This window comes from Macaca fascicularis, chromosome X (genome assembly GCF_037993035.2).
Source record: "Macaca fascicularis isolate 582-1 chromosome X, T2T-MFA8v1.1".
Lineage (NCBI taxonomy): Eukaryota > Metazoa > Chordata > Mammalia > Primates > Cercopithecidae > Macaca > Macaca fascicularis.
This window is the reverse complement of record NC_088395.1, coordinates 158920133-158939429: the sequence shown is the minus strand read 5'-3', so window position 1 is coordinate 158939429 and position 19297 is coordinate 158920133. Positions and strand designations below refer to the sequence as shown.

General features: G+C 45.9%; 2 protein-coding genes and 1 long non-coding RNA gene across 19 annotated transcripts in view; 2 read left to right on the top strand and 1 right to left on the bottom strand.

Annotated features, from left to right (window-relative positions):
• Positions 1–11310, bottom strand: part of NSDHL (NAD(P) dependent 3-beta-hydroxysteroid dehydrogenase NSDHL) — a 35515-nt gene extending 24205 nt beyond the window's left edge. Inside the window, exons 1-4 of one of the 15 annotated variants that reach the window (XM_074028924.1) lie at positions 11256–11310; positions 10673–10744; positions 7721–7768; positions 6924–7287 (exon numbers count right to left, since the gene is read on the bottom strand). In XM_074028924.1, coding sequence (XP_073885025.1) covers positions 6924–6979 — 56 coding nt within the window. In that variant the 5' untranslated portion in view covers positions 6980–7287; positions 7721–7768; positions 10673–10744; positions 11256–11310. Of the gene's footprint in view, positions 1–6923; positions 7288–7720; positions 7769–9305; positions 9368–10672; positions 10745–11255 lie in introns of all 15 variants that reach the window. The other 14 variants (XM_065538351.1, XM_074028927.1, XM_015444161.2 and 11 more) reach the window with 14 other exon arrangements.
• LOC135969205 (uncharacterized) lies at positions 8024–10647 on the top strand. The gene is made up of 3 exons (XR_010584324.1): positions 8024–8186; positions 9984–10146; positions 10519–10647. It is a non-coding gene; the product is annotated as an uncharacterized lncRNA (long non-coding RNA).
• A 328-nt stretch (positions 11311–11638) lies between the features above and the next one.
• CETN2 (centrin 2) lies at positions 11639–15028 on the top strand. 3 transcript variants are annotated; one of them, XM_045384279.2, is made up of 5 exons: positions 11639–11665; positions 12614–12772; positions 13095–13223; positions 13694–13831; positions 14421–15028. In XM_045384279.2, the coding sequence occupies exons 1-5, from the start codon at positions 11663–11665 to the stop codon at positions 14508–14510; spliced, it is 519 nt and encodes a 172-aa protein (XP_045240214.1). In that variant the 5' UTR covers positions 11639–11662; the 3' UTR covers positions 14511–15028. The 3 variants fall into 3 exon arrangements, with proteins under 3 accessions (XP_045240214.1, XP_045240215.1, XP_073885031.1); XM_045384280.2 differs by having other exon boundaries at positions 11639–11806; XM_074028930.1 differs by having other exon boundaries at positions 11639–12031.
• The last annotated feature ends 4269 nt before the right edge of the window (positions 15029–19297 follow it).

The window sequence follows — 19297 nt, the reverse complement described above, 5'->3', positions numbered from 1 at the left end:
CTTGGCTAAGTTAAAGCTACCCCGACGATGTGTGGAGGAACTTAAGAGTATCTAGGGCCATCAGAAACCCTTGGGAAATGGTCAGAGTATGGTGGGCACCCAGCAGTTCACAGCAGGGAGACGGTAGCAACAAAGTCCAACAATGTTACCAAACAGAGGAGTATGGCTTTAGTGACAGCCCTTAAGGTGCTCCTCTCCTTAGTCACCCATGATACTGAACTGCAAACACAAAGATGCCACTTGACTACGATGTATTTGGTCTTGTGTCTATGTTTTCTTGGTAGTTGCCAATTTACTTAGTCATGGATCCCCTAATATCTGGAGATGGCAGAACCCACGACAAGACAAGAGTCTAACTTTGCTCATGAAAAGCTAGATTCACAGAACACTTCAGTGAGGAGGTGGCAGGCAGGCAGCGCTGGGGTTCCACCTGCTGTGATTGCTCCAATCCAACCCCACACCTCAAATTTTACACTCCTCGCCACTTTTAATGAATGGGCATGATCATGTGTCCCAGTGGGGACTGATTTTACGGGCATGTAGAAGGCCAAAATGGCCTTGAAATGGATGCAGGACCCTCAATGTCTGGAGGGGCCATTTTGGGGGAACATTTTTCTGAACTCATAATGAAAGTTATCAAGAAACTGTATTTCAAAACTTGACTTGTCATGGCCAGTTTTAGAATGCACTGAAGTCAATCTGTAGCTCTGTGCCTGCCTTGTCCCTCCCTTTATCCCGTGATCCCCTTCACATTGGTAGGGGCCCTGTCAACTGTTCATTTGACAGACATGTGGCTGATATTCAACTCACTGGGACTCAATGTGTATCTGGACCAAAGCAGCTAGAGAACGAGGATTTTGGCACCTTGCACCAAAGCCTTGCCCACTGCTGTAACTTGCGCATGAAGCATAGTGCCCAGCACAAAGTGGGCACTCACATGTCGGCCGGGGGTCATGAGACTACCGTGTGTGGGCACACCCACCAGAGCTCCCATACTGCTCTCTACTGCATACACGCATATCCCATCTAAGGTGCAGGGGCTTCAGTGGGGCAAATGACTATTATTTTGTGATGATACAATCACGAATGCCCACTGCTGGCTTCTTATCCAGATTCCCCAGATATTCAGGGAAATGTGAGCAAATGAAAAGGCACATGGCATCTACAGGGGCAAGGAGACTGCCCACATCTGGCCTGGACCCCACCAAGGCCTTATTGACCTCTGCTGGCAGAGGGTCTGCGGGGTGTGTGCCTGGGGCAATGACAGCAGCGCATGACAGGCTAACTAGGCCAGCCAGGCTAAATAAGCCCACCCCTGTGGAGTTCTGCTTTTGTAAGCCTCTGCTCACCCTCTACGCCTGAGAAAATCACAAATCATGCCACTCCTCAGCGCAGCTGGCAATAAATGAATGAACCCAGAGTCGGCTTGCTGCCTGGGTTCAAATCCCAGCTACTATTCCTTACCAGCAGGTAGCCCTCGGGGGAGTTATTTAAAAGAACTGAGTCTGCCTTTCCTCATCTGTAAAGTAAATGGCCTCTAAGGTCATTATGAGGATTGTGTCAAATACCTGTCAACGCACCATTCAAGGCAGCTTATTTTATCATCATTGTAACACGGCTTCCTGTGCAGGAGTCTCCCTGCCCATGCCTCCTCTTGGGCTGCCTTTGGACTCTCTCCACCACTTTAGTCCTCCTCTATCTAATCTGCTGCCATGCGGTATAAGTTTGGGCAGGCAGGGGCTGTCCTGTCTGCCCTGGAAATGGCTCCCAGGTCCTGCCTAAAGGCTAACTCCTGGGGTTGCTGCAACAACTAGATGCTGGCTAACAAATCAACAACCAAGGACTTGTTTTGTAAAGTATGTGTACAGCGGCAGCATGGGGCAGGGGTGTAAAGAAAGAATAAGACAGATTGGGACTTGCAAGCAAACTTGGGTGGAAAATTATTTCCTCTTTGGCCTCATTCAATGAATAGCACGATGACTAACACCAAACACTTCATTCAGTTCTTCTTGAACCAAAGAGTAAGTTTAACTGCTCCTGTAGCCTTAAGTTTTGTATGAAAAGTAGGAAAAGAATGGGCCAATAGAGGTCCTTGGAGGCCTGGTGGGCCCTAAATCCAATGACAAGTGTTTTTACAAGAGACATACAGAGGGGAAAGGCAGGGAGAAGAGGAGGAGGCTATGTGAAGATGCAGGCAGAGGTTAGAGGGATGTGGCTACAAGCCAAGGAACACCTGGAGCCACCAGAAGCTGGAAAAAATGAAGAACGAGTCTCCCATTGATCCTTCGGAGGGAACATGACCTTGTCAACACCTTGATTTTGGACTTCTGGCCCCCAGAACTGTGAGAGACACATTTCTGTTGTTCTAAGTCACACAGTTTGTGGTCATCTGTTACAGCAGCCCCAGCAAACCATAGAAGTATCCTTTGCAGTCCCGAAATCCAAATAGCAGAGCTGCCAATTCCACAGGTCCCCTTGTACGACTAACAAAAGCAAGAAGCCTTAGAGCCTATTCCTCTCCTCATTTGCTAGAGGAGGATGTAGGAGGTGAAAGAAGAAACATGTCTCGCCCCAACGGAGCTGTACTGCTGAAACAATAATCACACAATTCTTTGCAAACCAGCCTCTTGTCAAAACAAAATCTCCTTTGTCTCAAATTACATACCAATTATTTTAAAGTTTGTAAATACTATGAGTCAGATAAGAATTTTGGTGACAGTTTAGCTGTCTCTATGGGTTGGAGTACCCAGAGCTAGCCTTACAAATGAGTCAGATCCCATAGGCAACCCCCGCCTGCTGCCTACTCACCTAAATTCACCATGTGATATACGCTCAGGTTACAATGTACATTGAGAATACCTCTGACTGAATAGACATTTCTCCAAAGAAGATCTACTTTAAAGATGGCCAAAAAGCACATGAAAAGATGTTCAACAGGCTGGGTGTGGTGGATCACGCATGTAATCCCAGCACTTTGGGAGGCTGAGGCAGGTGGAACACTTGAGGTCAGGAGTTCGAGACCAGCCTGGCCAACATGGTAAAACCCCAATACAGGAGCACCCAGATCCTTAAGCAAGTCCTTAGAGACCTACAAAGAGACTTAGACTCCACACAATAATAATGGGAGACTTTAACACCCCACTGTCAACATTAGACAGATCAATGAGACAGAAAGTTAACAAGGATATCCAGGAATTGAACTCAGCTCTGCACCAAGCAGACCTAATAGACATCTACAGAACTCTTCACCCCAAATCAACAGAATATACATTCCTCTCAGCACCACATCGCACTTATTCCAAAATTGACCACATAGTTGGAAGTAAAGCACTCCTCAGCAAATGTAAAAGAATAGAAATCGCAACAAACTATCTCTCAGACCACAGTGCAATCAAATTAGAACTCAGGATTAAGAAACTCACTCAAAATCGCACAACTACATGGGAACTGAACAACCTGCTCCTGAATGACTACTGGGTAAATATTGAAATGAAGGCAGAAATAAAGATGTTCTTTGAAACCAATGAGAACAAAGATACAACATACCAGAATCTCTGGGACACATTTAAAACAGTGTGTAGAGGGAAATTTCTAGCACTAAATGCCCACAAGAGAAAGCAGGAAAGATATAAAATTGACACCCTAACATCACGATTAAAAGAACTAGAGAAGCAAAAGCAAACAAATTCAAAAGCTAGCAGAAGGTAAGAAATAACTAACATCAGAGCAGAACTGAAGGAGATAGAGACACAAAAAACCCTTCAAAAAAATCAATGAATCCAGGAGCTGTTTTTTTGAAAAGATCAACAAAATTGATAGACTGCTAGCAAGACTAATAAAGAAGAAAAGAGAGAAGAATCAAATAGATGCAATAAAAAATGATAAAGGGGATATCACCACCGATCTCACAGAAATACAAACTACCATCAGAGAATACTATAAACACCTCTATGCAAATAAACTAGAAAATCTAAAAGAAATGGATAAATTCCTAGACACATACATCCTCCCAAGACTAAACCAGGAAGAAGTTGAATCTCTGAATAGACCATTAACAGGCTCTGAAATTGAGGCAATAATTAATAGCCTACCAACCAAAAAAAGTCCAGGACCAGACGGATTCACAGCCGAATTCTACCAGAGGTACAAAGAGGAGCTGGTACTATTCCTTCTGAAACTATTCCAATAAATAGAAAAAGAGGGAATCCTCCCTAACTCATTTTATGAGGCCAACATCATCCTGATACCAAAGCCTGGCAGAGACACAACAAAAAAAGAGATTTTTAGACCAATATCCCTGATGAACACTAATGCGAAAATCCTCAATAAAGGCCGGGCGCAGTGGCTCACGCCTGTAATCCGAGCACTCTGGGAGGCCTAGACGGGCGGATCACGAGGTCAGGAGATGGAGACCATTCTGGCTAACATGGTGAAACCCCCTCTCTACTAAAAAATACAAACAATGAGCCGGGGTGGCGGGCGCCTGTAGTCCCAGCTACTCGGGTGGCTGAGGCAGGAGAATGGCGTGAACCTGGAAGGCGGAGGTTGCAGTGAGCCGAGATCATGCCACTGCACTCCAGCCTGGGCAACAGAGCGAGACTCTGTCTCAAAAAAAAAAAAAAAAAAGAAAATCTCAATAAAATACTGGTAAACCCAATACAGTAGCACATCAAAAAGCTTATCCACCATGATCAAGTCAGCTTCATCCCTGGGATGCAAGGCTGGTTCAACATACACAAATCAATAAATGTAATCCATCACATAAACAGAACCAACAACAAAAACCACATGATTATCTCAATAGATGCAGAAAAGGCCTTTGACAAAATTCAACAGCCCTTCATGCTAAAAACTCTCAATACACTAGGTACTGATGGAACGTATCTCAAAATAATAAGAACTATTTATGACAAACCCACAGCCAATATCATACTGAATGGGCAAAAACTGGAAGCATTCCCTTTGAGAACTGGCACAAGACAAGGATGCCCTCTCTCACCACTCCTATTCAACATAGTGTTGGAAGTTCTGGCCAGGGCAATCAGGCAAGAGAAAGAAATAAAGGGTATTCAATTAAGAAAAGAGGAAGTCAAATTGTCACTGTTTGCAGATGACATGATTGTATATTTAGAAAACCCCATCGTTTCAGCCCAAAATCTCCTTCAGCAACTTCAGCAAAGTCTCAGGATACAAAATCAATGAGCAAAAATCACAAGCATTCTTACACACCAATAACAGACAAACAGAGACCAAATTATGAGTGAACTCCCATTCACAACTGCTACAAAGGGAATAAAATACCTGGGAATCCAACTTACAAGGGATGTGAAGGACCTCTTCAAGGAGAACTACAAACCACTGCTCAATGAAATAAAAGAGGACACAAACAAATGGAAGAACATTCCATGCTCATGAATAGGAAGAATCAATATCGTGAAAATGGCCATACTGCTCAAGGTAATTTATAGATTCAATGCCATCGCCATCAAGCTGCCAATGACTTTCCTCACAGAATTGGAAAAAACTACTTTAAAGTTCATATGGAACAAAAAAAGAGCCCACATAGCCAAGACAATCCTATGCAAAAAGAACAAACCTGGAGGCATCATGCTACTTGACTTCAAACTATACTAAAAGGCTACAGTAACCAAAACAGCTTGGTACTGGTACCAAAACAGATATATAGACCAATGGAACAGAACAGAGGCCTCAGAAATAACACCACACATCTACAACCATCTGATATTTGACAAACCTGACAAAAACAAGAAATAGGGAAAGGATTCCCGGCAAGGATTCCCTATTTAATAAATAGTGCTGGGAAAACTGGCTAGCCATATGTAGAAAGCTGAAACTGGATCCCTTCCTTACACCTTAGACAAAAATTAATTCGAGATGGATTAAAGACTTAAATGTTAGACCTAAAATCATAAAAACCATAGAAGAAAACCTAGGCAATACCATTTAGGACATAGGCATGGGCAAAGACTTCATGACTAAAACACCAAAAGCAATGGCAACAAAAGCCAAAATAGACAAATGGGATGTAATTAAAGAGCTTCTGCACATCAAAACAAACTACCATCAGAGTGAACAGGCAACCTACAGGATGGGAGAAAATTTTTGCAATCTACCCATCTGACAAAGGGCTAATATCCAGAATCTACAAAGAGCTTAAATTTACAAGAAAAACACAAACAACCCCATCAAGAAGTGGGCAAAGGATATGAACAGACACGTCACAAAAGAAGACATTTATACAGCCAACAGACACATGAAACATGCTCATCATCACTGGTCATCAGAGAAATGCAAACCAAAACCACAATGAGATACCATCTCACACCAGTTAGAATGGTGATCATTAAAAAGTCAGGAAACAACAGATACTGGAGAGGATGTGGAGAAATAGGAATGCTTTTACACTGCTGGTGGCAGTGCAAATTAGTTCAACCATTGTGGAAGACAGTGTGGTGTTTCCTCAAGGATCCAGAACTAGAAATACCATTTGACCCAGTGATCCCATTATGGGTATATATACCAAATGATTATAAATAATGCTACTATAAAGACACATGCACACGTATGTTTATTGTGGCACTACTCACAACAGCAATGACTTGGAACCAACCCAAATGTCTATCAATGATAGACTGGATTAAGAAAATGTGGCACATATACACCATGGAATACTATGCAGCCATAAAAAAGGATGAGTTCATGTCCTTTGCTGGGATATGGATGAAGCTGGAAACCATCATTCTCAGCAAACTATCACAAGGACAGAAAACCAAACACCGCATGTTCTCACTCATAGGTAGGAACTGAACAATAAGACTACTTGGACACAGGGCAGGGAACATCACACATGGGGCCTGTCAGGGGGTAGGGAGTTGGGGGAAGGATAGCATTAGGAGAAATACCTAATGTAAATGACGAGTTGATGGGTGCAGCAATCCAACATGGCACATGTATACATATGTAACAAATCTGCACGTTGTGCACTTGTACCCTAGAACTTAAAGTATAATAATTAAAAAAAAAAAAAAAAAAATGTCACCTTGCAGCCACTGGCCTCATTAATCCTAATCGGAGTATTTTCTTTCTCATATCACATCTTAAAAGGGAGGCCTTACTTTTGCTCCTACAGGACTACTGCTTTGCTGTATCTTCTCTAAGAAACACATCCATAATGAAGGTGTGTGCCACCTCAGGTGAAGCGAGAAGAGAGAAGCAAGTTAGCCCAACCTCCTCCTTCCTGCTGGGGAACATTCCAACCACTGATTCCTGGAGGGAAAAGGAGAGAACAAGACAACATTCTGTTTCAAACTAGAGACAGAGATGAGTGTCCCCTCCTTCTAAAAAGAAGTGTGACATCTTCATAAAGGGGAAAGGCTGTCAGAGCCCCTCACTTGTACAAGGTCCAGTGCAGGAAGCTAGAATGTGGCCACTGAGAGCTCATCACTTCAGTCCACGGACAGACAATGCCAGGCAAAGTGCCCTTCTCCCAAACACCTCAGTAGAGTCTGGCTATCCAAGGAATGCCAAGTAATGTTTCTTAGAACTTTCTCTGGAATCCTGAAATGGTGGCCTGAGCCTTGGATTATAAAAGAGGATTCCCCTATTTCTCATCACCTCATGCCTCATGCTTGGCTTCCTCTGCAGGACTGGGCCAGAAGATCAGATGGAAAGAGAAGGATTCACCTGAGGCAGCACACACCTTCGTTATGGATATATTTCTTAGAGAAAATACAGCAAAGCAGGAGTTCTGTAGGAACAAAAATAAAGCCTCTCTTTCAGAATTCAAAGATGTGATATGGGAAAGAAAATACCCAGATTAGGATTAGTGAGGCCAAGAGCTCAGAGGTCATTTCTCTTCACAGGTGTCAGTTTAGCCTTGATTATGCTGGGGCAACCCAGCTCGACCTTGTCCTTCCATGGACCTGCGGTGTCCATGTTTCCACCAGTTGTTTGTTTCTCTATTTACTTTTAGGACAAAAAAAGTCCCCAGCTTTTATTTTGTGGTAGACCTCTCAGAAACCCATCAGCATGCCTGTGAGCTTAGCTTATGCTGCTCCTCTGCATGGAATACCTTCTCTCTCCTCTCCACGGTGACTGCCTCCTCTTCCTTCAAGGCCTAGTTGAACTGCACCCTCTGTGAAACCTCCTCCCCCTCTCCAGGAAAGGTGAGTCACTTCCACAGCACCTGTTTCTGCTCTCATCCTCACACTCAGCACCCTGTAGGACCCCACGAGCCCCTGGAGGCCCAGCAGGCAGTCTGGAATGGAAGATGGGTTTGAGTGATTTATCATGCTGCCACTGGCCCTGAGGCCTTATCTGTAAAACAGCATTCTTCTCGCCTACCTCAGAGCCACTGTGAGGCTCAAACAAACCCCCAGGGTTAAAGTGGGAGCGGTAACTTGTAAAAGAACCCCCAGGTGTCACCTCATTCATTGATTTCCTCATTCACAAGGCACCAAATGCCAGTCACTACCAGGCAGAAGCTGACAAAGACACAGTGCTGACCTTCAAGAAGCCCACCATCTAGGGTGGGAGACAGGAGCAAGCAAAAAGTCACAGAAATGCGTTTCCACTCTGATGAGGGCAAGCCCAGAGCACCAATGCAGGCTGCTGGCTCAGGGAAGCCTGCCCCAACTAGGAGATCCCTAAGCTGACTTCAAAAGGCCCCAGAAGAGTGAGTAAAACAGAGGGCATGGTGTCCTGAAAGACATTCCATGGCCAGGGGTAGGAAGGACAAAGCAATGGCACAGAGCCACAGAGCCAGCATGTTTTTAAAACTGTGACAAGTTGTGTCACAGCAAGTGTGAAGCAAGATCGGGAGCAAAGTTGAGAACATGTGGGGCCTGTGTGCCAAGCTAGGGAGTTACAAGGGGGGAAAGATGGTGGAGCCCCCAGAAGTTGGAAGCAGGAGTGAGTGTTGCGATTGGAAAGATCACCTTGGCTGCAGTGTGGGGAAGAGATTTTGGACAAGTCTAAGGCTCCAGGCACGGCGGGTAGGGGGAATGACAAGAGCAAATCAGAGACGAGAACTACATTTGACCCTTGAACAATGTGGGAGTTGGGGCACTGAGCCCCAAAGTAAAAAATCCACATATAACTTTTGACTCACCTAAAACTTTACCAATATAACTTGCTGTTGGCTGGAAGCCTCACCAATAATGTAAACAGCTGATTAACAAGTATTTTCTGCGTTACATCCATTACATATTGTGTTCCAGCAATAAATTAAGCTAGAGAAAAGAAAATGTTACTATGAAATTGTAAGGAAGAGAAAATATATTTACTATTCATTGAGTGAAAGCAGGTCATCATGGTCTCCGTCCTCATGGTCTTCACACTGAGTAGGCTGAGAAGGAAGATGAGGAGGAGTTGATCTAGCAGCTCAGGGGTAGCAGAGATGAGAAAAAACCTGCCTGTAAGTGAACTCACAAGGTTCAAACCCATGTTGTTCAGGGGTCAACTGTAATACTGCCTGAAGACCTGCTCAACATCAGGCCACTTTACATATAAGTACCTCATCCCATTGAGATGCAAAAGTATCCCATCAGGTAGACAGTACTGGCCTCACTCGACAAATAAGAAACAGGCTCAGAGAGGTTAAGCGACTTGCCCAAGGTCACACAGCCTGCACAGAACTTGTGTTTGTCCCTTGTACTCTGTCAGGCTTCCGATCTGCAGGCTGATGGACAGGGAAGCAAAATGTGGAGGGACATTAAGTTAGAAGGGTTAGCAGGGGCAAAACTGGGCAGAGGGATCACAGGCCAGGCTAAGGAGCCCTTTACAGTCCAGGCTCTGAAGGTTTAAGAGCAGGGAGATGCCGTGACCAGAGCTGTTCACTATGAAGATTAACCTGGCAGAGCAGGGAGGACTAGCTAGGTGAGAGGTGGGAAACAGGGGAACTACTCATCAGTTGTCTGACCAAGATTTACTGAGCACCTAATATGTGCCCCTCTCTGTTCCAGGTCCTGGAGTACCAGTAGTGAATACAACCAAGATGCCCGCCCTCAGATAGCCTGCCTTCTAGCGGAGGGACAACAAAGAGCAAAATAAACAAGCAAAATATACAGTAGGTCAGAAGGTGATAAGGACTATTGGAAAAAAAAGCAGAAAAAAAAGCAGAGCAAGGTGAGTGGCCTGTTTGTATTGGGGGCTGCAGTACTTAAATAGGGTGCTTAAGAGGAGGCAGACAGAGAGGACAACTGGGACAAAGATGAGAGGCAGTAGTGTGGCTGGCACATGAGGTTCAACCACAAAGCCAGTGTTCTGGGGCTGAGAGAAGAGTTGTGGAGTGATGGGAGGGGACACGTCGTGCCAAGCTTTGGAGACCATGATGAGAACTCTGGCTCGTACTACTTGGGGGGATGATGATGACCCAAAAATTAGGAGTCTGTTCACTGCTGAAGAGGGCAAAGGGCAGAAGCTCCATTTAAAAGGTTCTAATAAGCCTCGGGCCTTTCTCTGCCTGAAAAACTTACTTTCTGCCCTCTACTTCCCTAGATTACTGCCCCAGTGCCTGGAGGAAAATCAGGTGAAGGCTAAAAGCCACGTAGACAGCTAAAGAGGGCAAACTGGACCTCCAGCTCCACTTCTGCAGGTCTGTCTCAGTCCACACAGCCCTTGCACACGCTCCCTTTTAATTCTCCAAGCATACCTCTCACTTCCAAAACTCCTGTGACTCTGCTGATGAGGGCGTCTCGGCCTGGAATGCTCCTCCTTATCTGCACTGTGTGGGTGTCAAAAAGAGTATATTTTGATGACCTCTCCCCGCCCCTCTTGCTTGCTCACATCCCCTTCACTCCTTTCAAAGTCCGTTCCCAAAGCCCCCAGTTCACCGTCCTGGGCTGTTTTTAGCCAGGTAAGACCTGAAGTGATCCTCTCTTGGAACCTGGTCTGGGGCCTACACATCTGGGTCAGTCTGGGGGTGCTCTCGAAGGGCCACCCTCAAAGAGCGAGCCTCGGCTGGATTCAGTTCCTAGGTCCCAGCCGTCCGACCTCTGCCACAACGCTCAGCAGACCCCTTCCCCTCTCCGGGTCTCAGTTGCCCCGTGAGTACAGTCCCTGCTCCAACACGCAAGGTCAATCGTCTCTGGCTGCTCTGATGCACTCGGTCCCTAACTCAGCCTTAGGTCAGCCCAGAAAGCACCCGACCCGGGCGGCCCCGCAGCTCCTCACCCTCCCGCCCCGCCCAGTCGCTGACACAGGGTGGCCTCCAAGGGCAAGGCCACGACTCTTACCCGTCCGCAGGTGCCCCACTGGCTGGCCTCAGCTCGCAAGCAGGCTGCACCCACCGAACTCCAGCCCCGGAACGCCACCCTTTACTCCCCTCCCGCGTGAGCCGAGAATCAGCCGAGCTTCTTCTACCAAGAGGATTGGCCCAGCTCGGCGTCGGCTCAGCCAATTGGCGCTCACGGCTTGATCTTGCCCAATAAAGACAGGTCTCTGTCCCCAGCGTGCCCCTCCCCGCGCTGGGCCTGGGCTTTGCCAGGTTAGTCCCACCCTCTTCGGCCCTGCACCAGTAGGGAGCGGCGGCGGCGAGCGGACGCCCAATGGGGAGCGGGGCTGTGCGCGCGGGGCGGTGGGAGCGGCGCCGAATCAGTGTACACGTCGGTTGCCTAACAACCGGCCGTGGACTCCTTTGGCTATGGTGAGTGCTGCCGCTCTGTCGCGCCCCACGCCCAGAGGCTGAGCCCTTCCCAGGCCCCAGCTCGGCCACGCCGCCTCTCCTGCGCCTTTCTCGGCTTTGACGCACCAGTCCTTCCTTTGAGCTCTTTCCCGGAAGAGTAGGGTACAGACGCTAACCAACCTACTGGGCCTGCGCTTTGCTGCTGCCTCCCCTTCACCCACAACGGGCCCACACCCGCCCCTCGGGCTCCCCTGGCCTTCCCTGATCACCTCGGTGAACCTCCCTGGGCAAAAAAGACTCGAATCCCTCACAGGCCCCTAACTTTCTCAGACCTTGGCCCCCTGGCCGCCTCATTCTGCCAAAATTTCCACACAGAGCTGGGAGAAGGTGTATTGTGTTCTATTAAAGTGTTTTTTACAATTTAAATATAGGGGCATTCAGGGGATGCTGTAGCTTCTTGGAGAAGGCACGAAGGTGTCAGATGGATTGAGTTTTATTACTCGATACTGACACAATATACATCTTAACAACTTGCTAATATTTGGCCAAATCTAGAAGTAATTGGGAAGTCAGAGTGCTTGCTGGGAAGCGGAGTACTGGGAGTGGGCATTGTAAGGCAGTTTCCAGAACCAGGATCCCCACATTCGGGAAGAGCTGATTATCTCTACTTATTCGCAGTCATTTTCTTGACTAGCTCTCTTTTGGGATGATTTTCAGTAAGAGGTATCCTTACTGAACAAGTGATCTCCCTGCTTCTAGAAACGACAGTAAAGAAAAGGGAGGGATAGAAGTTCATGGAAAGATTCATTGTTCTTGCCAGTAAACCCTGTTATCTTTCTTGTTAAGCAAAGCTTTGGAATTGGTTGCCATAAAATTATTTAAAACTACATATGGGTGTCTGTAACTATGTTATGTAAATATGGACTGTACGATATATTATTGTGCTTGTGTATTGCATAACGTATGAAGGCCTCCAACTTTAAGAAGACAAACATGGCATCAAGTTCCCAGAGAAAAAGAATGAGTCCTAAGCCTGAGCTTACTGAAGAGCAGAAGCAGGAGATCCGGGAAGCTTTTGATCTTTTCGATGCGGATGGAACTGGCACCATAGATGTTAAAGAACTTAAGGCAAGCTCTATGCATTCCTGCCGTACTGCCCTTCCTTTCCTCTGCCTCTTCCTTGTCATCTCCCTATCACCTCTCTACCCCTTTTGCCCTCTTCTCCCTGCAATAAGTAACAGGGGAGGTTGTACTGTGCTCTGTTTTCCTGTCTTTACTTAGAGTATTATTAAATAAAATTGATTGCAAATGTCAATTAGATCAATGTTATAGTGTTCCCCAATCATATTAACATGACCACATCAGATGCTGGCTTAATGCTCTCAACACTGTTGTTTTTGCTGCTGCTAGTTCAGATGTGCTTATTGAGACAATCCTGTTTTCATTATAGGTGGCAATGAGGGCCCTGGGCTTTGAACCTAAGAAAGAAGAAATTAAGAAAATGATAAGTGAAATTGACAAAGAAGGGACAGGAAAAATGAACTTTGGTGACTTTTTAACTGTGATGACCCAGAAAATGGTGAGTAGCTAAGACAATTTGCATGGTATGGCGCCCCAGTCATCTGCAGAGGCCCATGGCATCTGCCTGTTAAAACAGTCATGTGACCACAGAGCAGTCCAGGTAGCAGCTGCATCAGGAGGCCTGCCCTCCCATCATGTTACCTTGGGCTCCCAAAACAAGCCCTTGTACTTCTTTCTCAAGACTTCCAAGCAGATACCTCTTCCCACAGAATTCTAAACCAGTTAGGAAATAGATATGGGATAGGGAGAGATATAGGGATAGAGAGCAAACGTCACCTTGGATGGAGTGCCTGGCTTGACTGGTGTTTCTCTGAGGCCAAAATGGGCTTCCTGACACTTGCTGCAAGTCTAGACTCGAGTTACATTGTTAAAAAGGAAAGGGTGACCTGACCGGGCAGTGGCAGGGCTACAGGACATGAGTAACCATGGTGTCCCCCTACTCATGTGTTTTATGTTCTATTTGGTAAGTCTGAGAAAGATACCAAAGAAGAAATCCTGAAAGCTTTCAAGCTCTTTGATGATGATGAAACTGGGAAGATTTCGTTCAAAAATCTGAAACGCGTGGCCAAGGAGTTGGGTGAGAACCTGACTGATGAGGAGCTGCAGGTTTGTAATGCATCACACTGGAACTTAAGATTCCCACCTTTGGGCCCTCTGTGACTTTTCTGTTACATTTTCCCTAGTGTGAGCACTTCTTTGAAGGAAAGCCAGTGTACTTTGTCCCTCTGTGGACAACTTAATTCTCCTTTAATAGTCAGACAAACCTATGAACGCTGCTTCCAGAAAAATGCACATAGGCACAGTTTTGCCTACTATTTTACATTCCAGGAATCCCTCTAGTCAAGGTAATCTTCAAGCTCCCTCCCAGGTGATAATGTTTGACAAAGTATGAGTTGGTTTTCAAATAAGTTTTCAGGAACCAAGCTATTATCAGGAGTGGCATACTGGCATTGGGTGGACTACAATTATCTATTCACATAGTGTTATTAAAAGTCTATTGCTTGCCAGGCACAGTGGCTCATGCATGTAATCCCAGTACTTTAGGAGGCTGAGGCAGGAGGATCGCTTGGGGCCAATAATTTGAGAGTAGTGTGGGCAGCATAGAGACCCCGTCTCTAAAAAAAGTCATATTACTTAGTCACCTTTTGGCATTAGTTTATAAATTAATCTAACCTGAATCTTTACTGTCATATAGGAAATGATTGATGAAGCTGATCGAGATGGAGATGGAGAGGTCAGTGAGCAAGAGTTCCTGCGCATCATGAAAAAGACCAGCCTCTATTAAGATCAGTGTCTTCTTTTTCTACTGCAAGCACATGTAACTAGATTTAGTGCCTGCCATTGTGTGAAATCTGGCTTTTGAGAATACAAACTTTTCCCCCACTGACCTCCCTTTATCACTTTAATAGTGACCTTGAGTCTATTTTAGCTGTTTGGAAGTGTTCTTTGATATTACAGTTCTTTGTAAAATGACCTGCGAATTACCCTAATTCTCAAAAGCAAAACAAGAGCACATTAGCATGAAGAAAAAGATCTTAAAGCTTTGAGCACCTGCCATTTTGCCTTGCATTGTTTCCCTCTTATCATGCATTTCCACATATCCACAAACACAGGACGACTTTAGACAAGCACATGTTACACTTGTGTCACCACAAGCAGTCATTCTTGAGTGGCTTCAGTTTTTATTTGACACTTGAGTTTAGTTTTCTCTTTAATAAAACCCAGTGAAGTCTTGCACTGGCATTTGGATGTGTGTTAATGCTATTTGTTTTGTCTTAAAAATAAAACCTTTCTCAGTTTGAACTTGTGTTCTCTAAGGATGAGTTCTTTAGCTTTGCTTATGAGTTCCTCTTCTCAACTATTGTGTTGAAGGCAGCCTGTTAGATACAAAACTCCTTACCAGCCTATGGACAGAAATGAATAATCCTTTGCTACTTTCCTGGCGTGAATTGTTTTTTGCCTTGGGAACCTGCTGGTTTGTAAAACTAGCAGAAATTTTATATTAGCTAAGCCTAAATGATGCTCTAAAAATAGTTTTGGCAAAGTGTAAGACTGGAAAAGAGTCTTGTTAGTAATTTGTGCTTGAATAAAATGGGGAGAGCCAGGCTAATCCAACACTAGGATGGATTCAGCCAACCTCTCATGAATTTATTTGCTTATGGTGTCTCATCGACTCTTGGAGGTGGGTTGGGCTGAGGGACCCTGTCCAGCCATCTTCCTGGCCTTGCACGGGATTACCTGTGAGAGAAATCCTGGTAGATGACATGAAAGTCTCTGCTCCAGGTTGAGAGTGGGGAGACAGAAGGGGTAAGGGAGAATAGAAAATGAACAATGATGGAATGCTCATTTGTTCACGTGGAGACAGAGAAAACAGATTTTCAAACTTCTGGGGGTAGGCTAGTCCCCTGGGGATAGGGTTGCACTGATTTAGCTAATAAAAAGAAAGCCTAGGTAAATTTGTATTTCAGATCAACAATGCATTTTTTTTTTTGGTATGAATATATCCCATTTGGATTTTTTGTTTATTCATTGTTGATCTTAAATGCAAATTTACCTGAGCATCCTGTATTGCCACTGGTAACCCTACCTGGGGAGCACGTTACAGAGGCCAGAAGCCTGGCCCTGGGTCTCATGCCTGGACCCTGACATCCTGTAGGACTTGGGGGCCCAGGAATATGAACTTTACCATATCCTGCAGAGGAGTCTCATGCAGAGGGACTGCTCCTTAAGAAACACTTGGGGGAAGAGCCCAGACTAGCCCCATCACTGGGTTCTCACACACATACTCACCCACTTCCGCGCCGGGTAATTTGGGCCAAGCTACTTCTCTAGGTGCCTGGAGTTTCATGTCTGTGTGATGGGGAGAAGAGTTGTGCCTACTCAGAATCACTGGAGGTGAAATACAAACTTACAGAAAGGACCTGGCTTGAAGGTGTTCAAGAACAAGAGGATTCAGAAGTGTTCAGTCTCACTCCCATTCCTTTGCTATAGTTATCACATAAGCTTTGTTGTTAAATGTGGGTCCATGAAGCTTTATCATTACTGTCCCCAAAGTCTGTTGATAGCATTTCCTAAGAGGATTTGACCTTTGTCGTATTGTGATTTTCTAATAAGAGGCATATGATTGGATAAAAGACATAATATTAGAAAGGAGTGAAAAGACTGGGCCCTGCCTCCGATTTTACTGTTAACTGTAACCCTGGAAACACTCATTTGAAAAAAAGTTAATTAAATGAGATCATGTCCTTTGCAGGGACATGGATGGAGCTGGAAGCCATTATTCTCAGCAAACAAACTCAGGAACAGAAAACCAAACACTGCATGTTCTCACTCATGAGTGGGAGCTGAACAAAGAGAACACATAGATACAGGGAAGGGAACAACACACACAGGGGCCTGCCGGTGGCAGCAGGGGTTGGTGGGGGGAGGGAGAGCATCAGGATAAATAGCTAATACATGTGGGGCTTAATACCTAGGTGATGGGTTGATAGGTGCAGCAAACCACCATGGCACACATTTACCTATGCAAGCAGCACATTCTGCACATGTATCCCGGAACTTAGGGAAAAAAAAAAAAAAAAGAGAACAGTTTTAGGGATAAGGAAAAAAAAGTTAATCAAAAAGAAGTTTTAAAATTGACATTGTATATATTTATGGTATACAATATGATTTGAAACGTGTATACATTGTCGAATGGCTAAATTAAGCTAATGGACTATCCTGGACACATTCTTATCTCCTCCTGCTTAATATTCCCACAAATGAAATCTCTCAGGAATCTCTTGAGAGAGGACAGAGAGTGGCAAGTAATAGGTTATTCCTGAGGATAAAAACAAACATAAGGTGTTCACCATAGCTATGCCTGGCAGCCATTCTAAGATAGGTGTGCAGTTGTTCAGTGGAAGGGATGGGGACAGAGAGGGAGCATGAGTCAGTGGGGCTGAACCAGAGAGCTGCAAGGGGATCAGGAAGATGGGGAAGGAGAGGGAGCTGGGCTCAGTTCATCTGGAGGCAGAAAAGAGTCCTGAAGGCGGGAGAGGATGTGGATGGAGAAGTAACTGAGGTCAGTTCACGTGGGGCTGGACCAAGAGGTGGTGGGAAATTGCAGAAGATAGGGACAGAGAAGTAAAAGAGATCTTCCCATGGGGTGTCCTGGAGAGGTGCAGGAGAGAGGGGGTAGGGGGAAGGGAGTGAGAGAGAGCAGGGATCAGTTCATGTGAGGATGTAACTGAGTTTTCGTGGGAGTATCGGTGGGTGGGTTTGTAGAGTTAGTGGCTTATTCATGTGGACAATAGAGTTGTGGGGGAGGGAGGGGAAATGTTGACAGTTCATGTGGGGCTGGCCCAGGGAACTGGAGGGGGATGGAGTGGCGATGGACACTTAGAGGGAGCAGAGGTCAGTTCATGTAGGGTGTACCAAGAGATGCAGAAGGTTGAATGGGATGGCATGGGAGAGGCATTCGAGGCCAGCTCCTGTGCAGCTGCACTGGAGATATGTAGAGAGTCAGAGAGGGAAAGGAAAAGCCACTGAGGACAGCTTATGTGTGGCCGTATCTGCAGAGGTAGCCGGAGTATGGGGCAAGGGAAAGGAGAGGGAATGGAGCTTAGTTCATGTGTGGCTGGACCAGAGATGTATGGTGGGGAAGGGGAAGGAAAGGAGATGGAGCTGAGTTCATGTCATGGAGGGCTGGACCAGAGAGACGTAGGAAGAGTGACTGGGTAAGTTTTAAGGGGTGTGGAGGTGGCATATGATTGGACAAAGACATATACTATTGGAGAGGAGTGAAAAGACTGGGCCCTGCCTCCCATTTTGTTGTTAGGGAGGGAGAGGCAGGGTAAGTGAGTTCAAATGCCAGTCGCGTACAGAGCTGCAGGGGACAGGCAGGGAGACAGAGGTAGCAGGGGTCAGCCCCTGTGGGTGGACCAGAGAGACGTAGGAGGAGTGGAGTGGGTTTGGAATGGAGAGGTAACAGAGGTCAGTTCATGTGGGACTGGAGCAGAAGGACACTGGGGAGAAGATCAGAAGTAAAGGGGCTGAGGTCAGTTCATGCAGCGCAGGATGGAGCAATATAGGGAGGTGGTGGGGAAGGGGCAGGAGTGAAAGCAGAGGGCAGTTCAGGTGGGGCTGGACCAGAGAAATGTCGGTTGTATGTGGGGATTGGGCTGGAGAGAGGGCAAAAGTTCATTCATGTGCAACTGCGGCAGAGAGCAGTAGTGCAATGGGGGGAGGCAGGGCACAGGAGAGAGCAGAGAGCAGTTCATGTGGGGCTGGACCAGAGAAATGTCGGTTGTATGTGGGGTTGGACTGGAGAGCTGCAGGAGGGTGGAGGTGGAATTTTGAACTAGAGAGGCCAGAGATTGCTTCATGTGAGGCTGAACTAAAAAATTCAGTCAGAGTTGGAGAAAAAGGGGAGGAAGAGGGAGCAGGGGTTCCTTCATGTGGGGCTGGACCAGAGGGATGTCGGAGGGAATGCAGGCCAGTTTCCTGAGGATGGACCAGAGAGCCGGAGGGGAGGAAGGGTAGGGGGAGGGAGAATACTCAGTTACTGTTTGGTCTTGTGGGCCTCCTTAATAACTTAGGGTTGTGCCAAATTGCCTTGAAAAAACTGTCCAGTAGATTCGTCTTTTCTTTACTCTCAAGTGTTAGAACTACTGTGAACAGTAGAATTTGTTGCTCAAGCTTGATATAACGAAATGATTTAAGAAAGGATGTGGTTCAGTTTCTGTCTCTGTAAGACATGGAACAGCTGCTGGGACAGATTTTTTTAAGTTCTATGATGACCGGGAAGAGAAGAAAGAACACGTTTAACCATTTTTCTTGTTTAACCACCTCTTTAGGAAGTCTAGGAGTTAGACCGTTAGGTTAGACCCAGTTATCTCAGGGACCACGTGGCTCCCCACCATACACTGGGAGAAATTTCCTTAAAGTTCAATCTGGCTTTTGAGAATGCTGATCTTTCAAATGCAATCTCAAGTGCCAGGATGTCTGACTGTCATTGGGCCAACCTCAAAACTCGATCTTAGAGCAGCTCTTCCCTCGAGGGACTCCTGCTTTCAAGGATGACTGTATTCC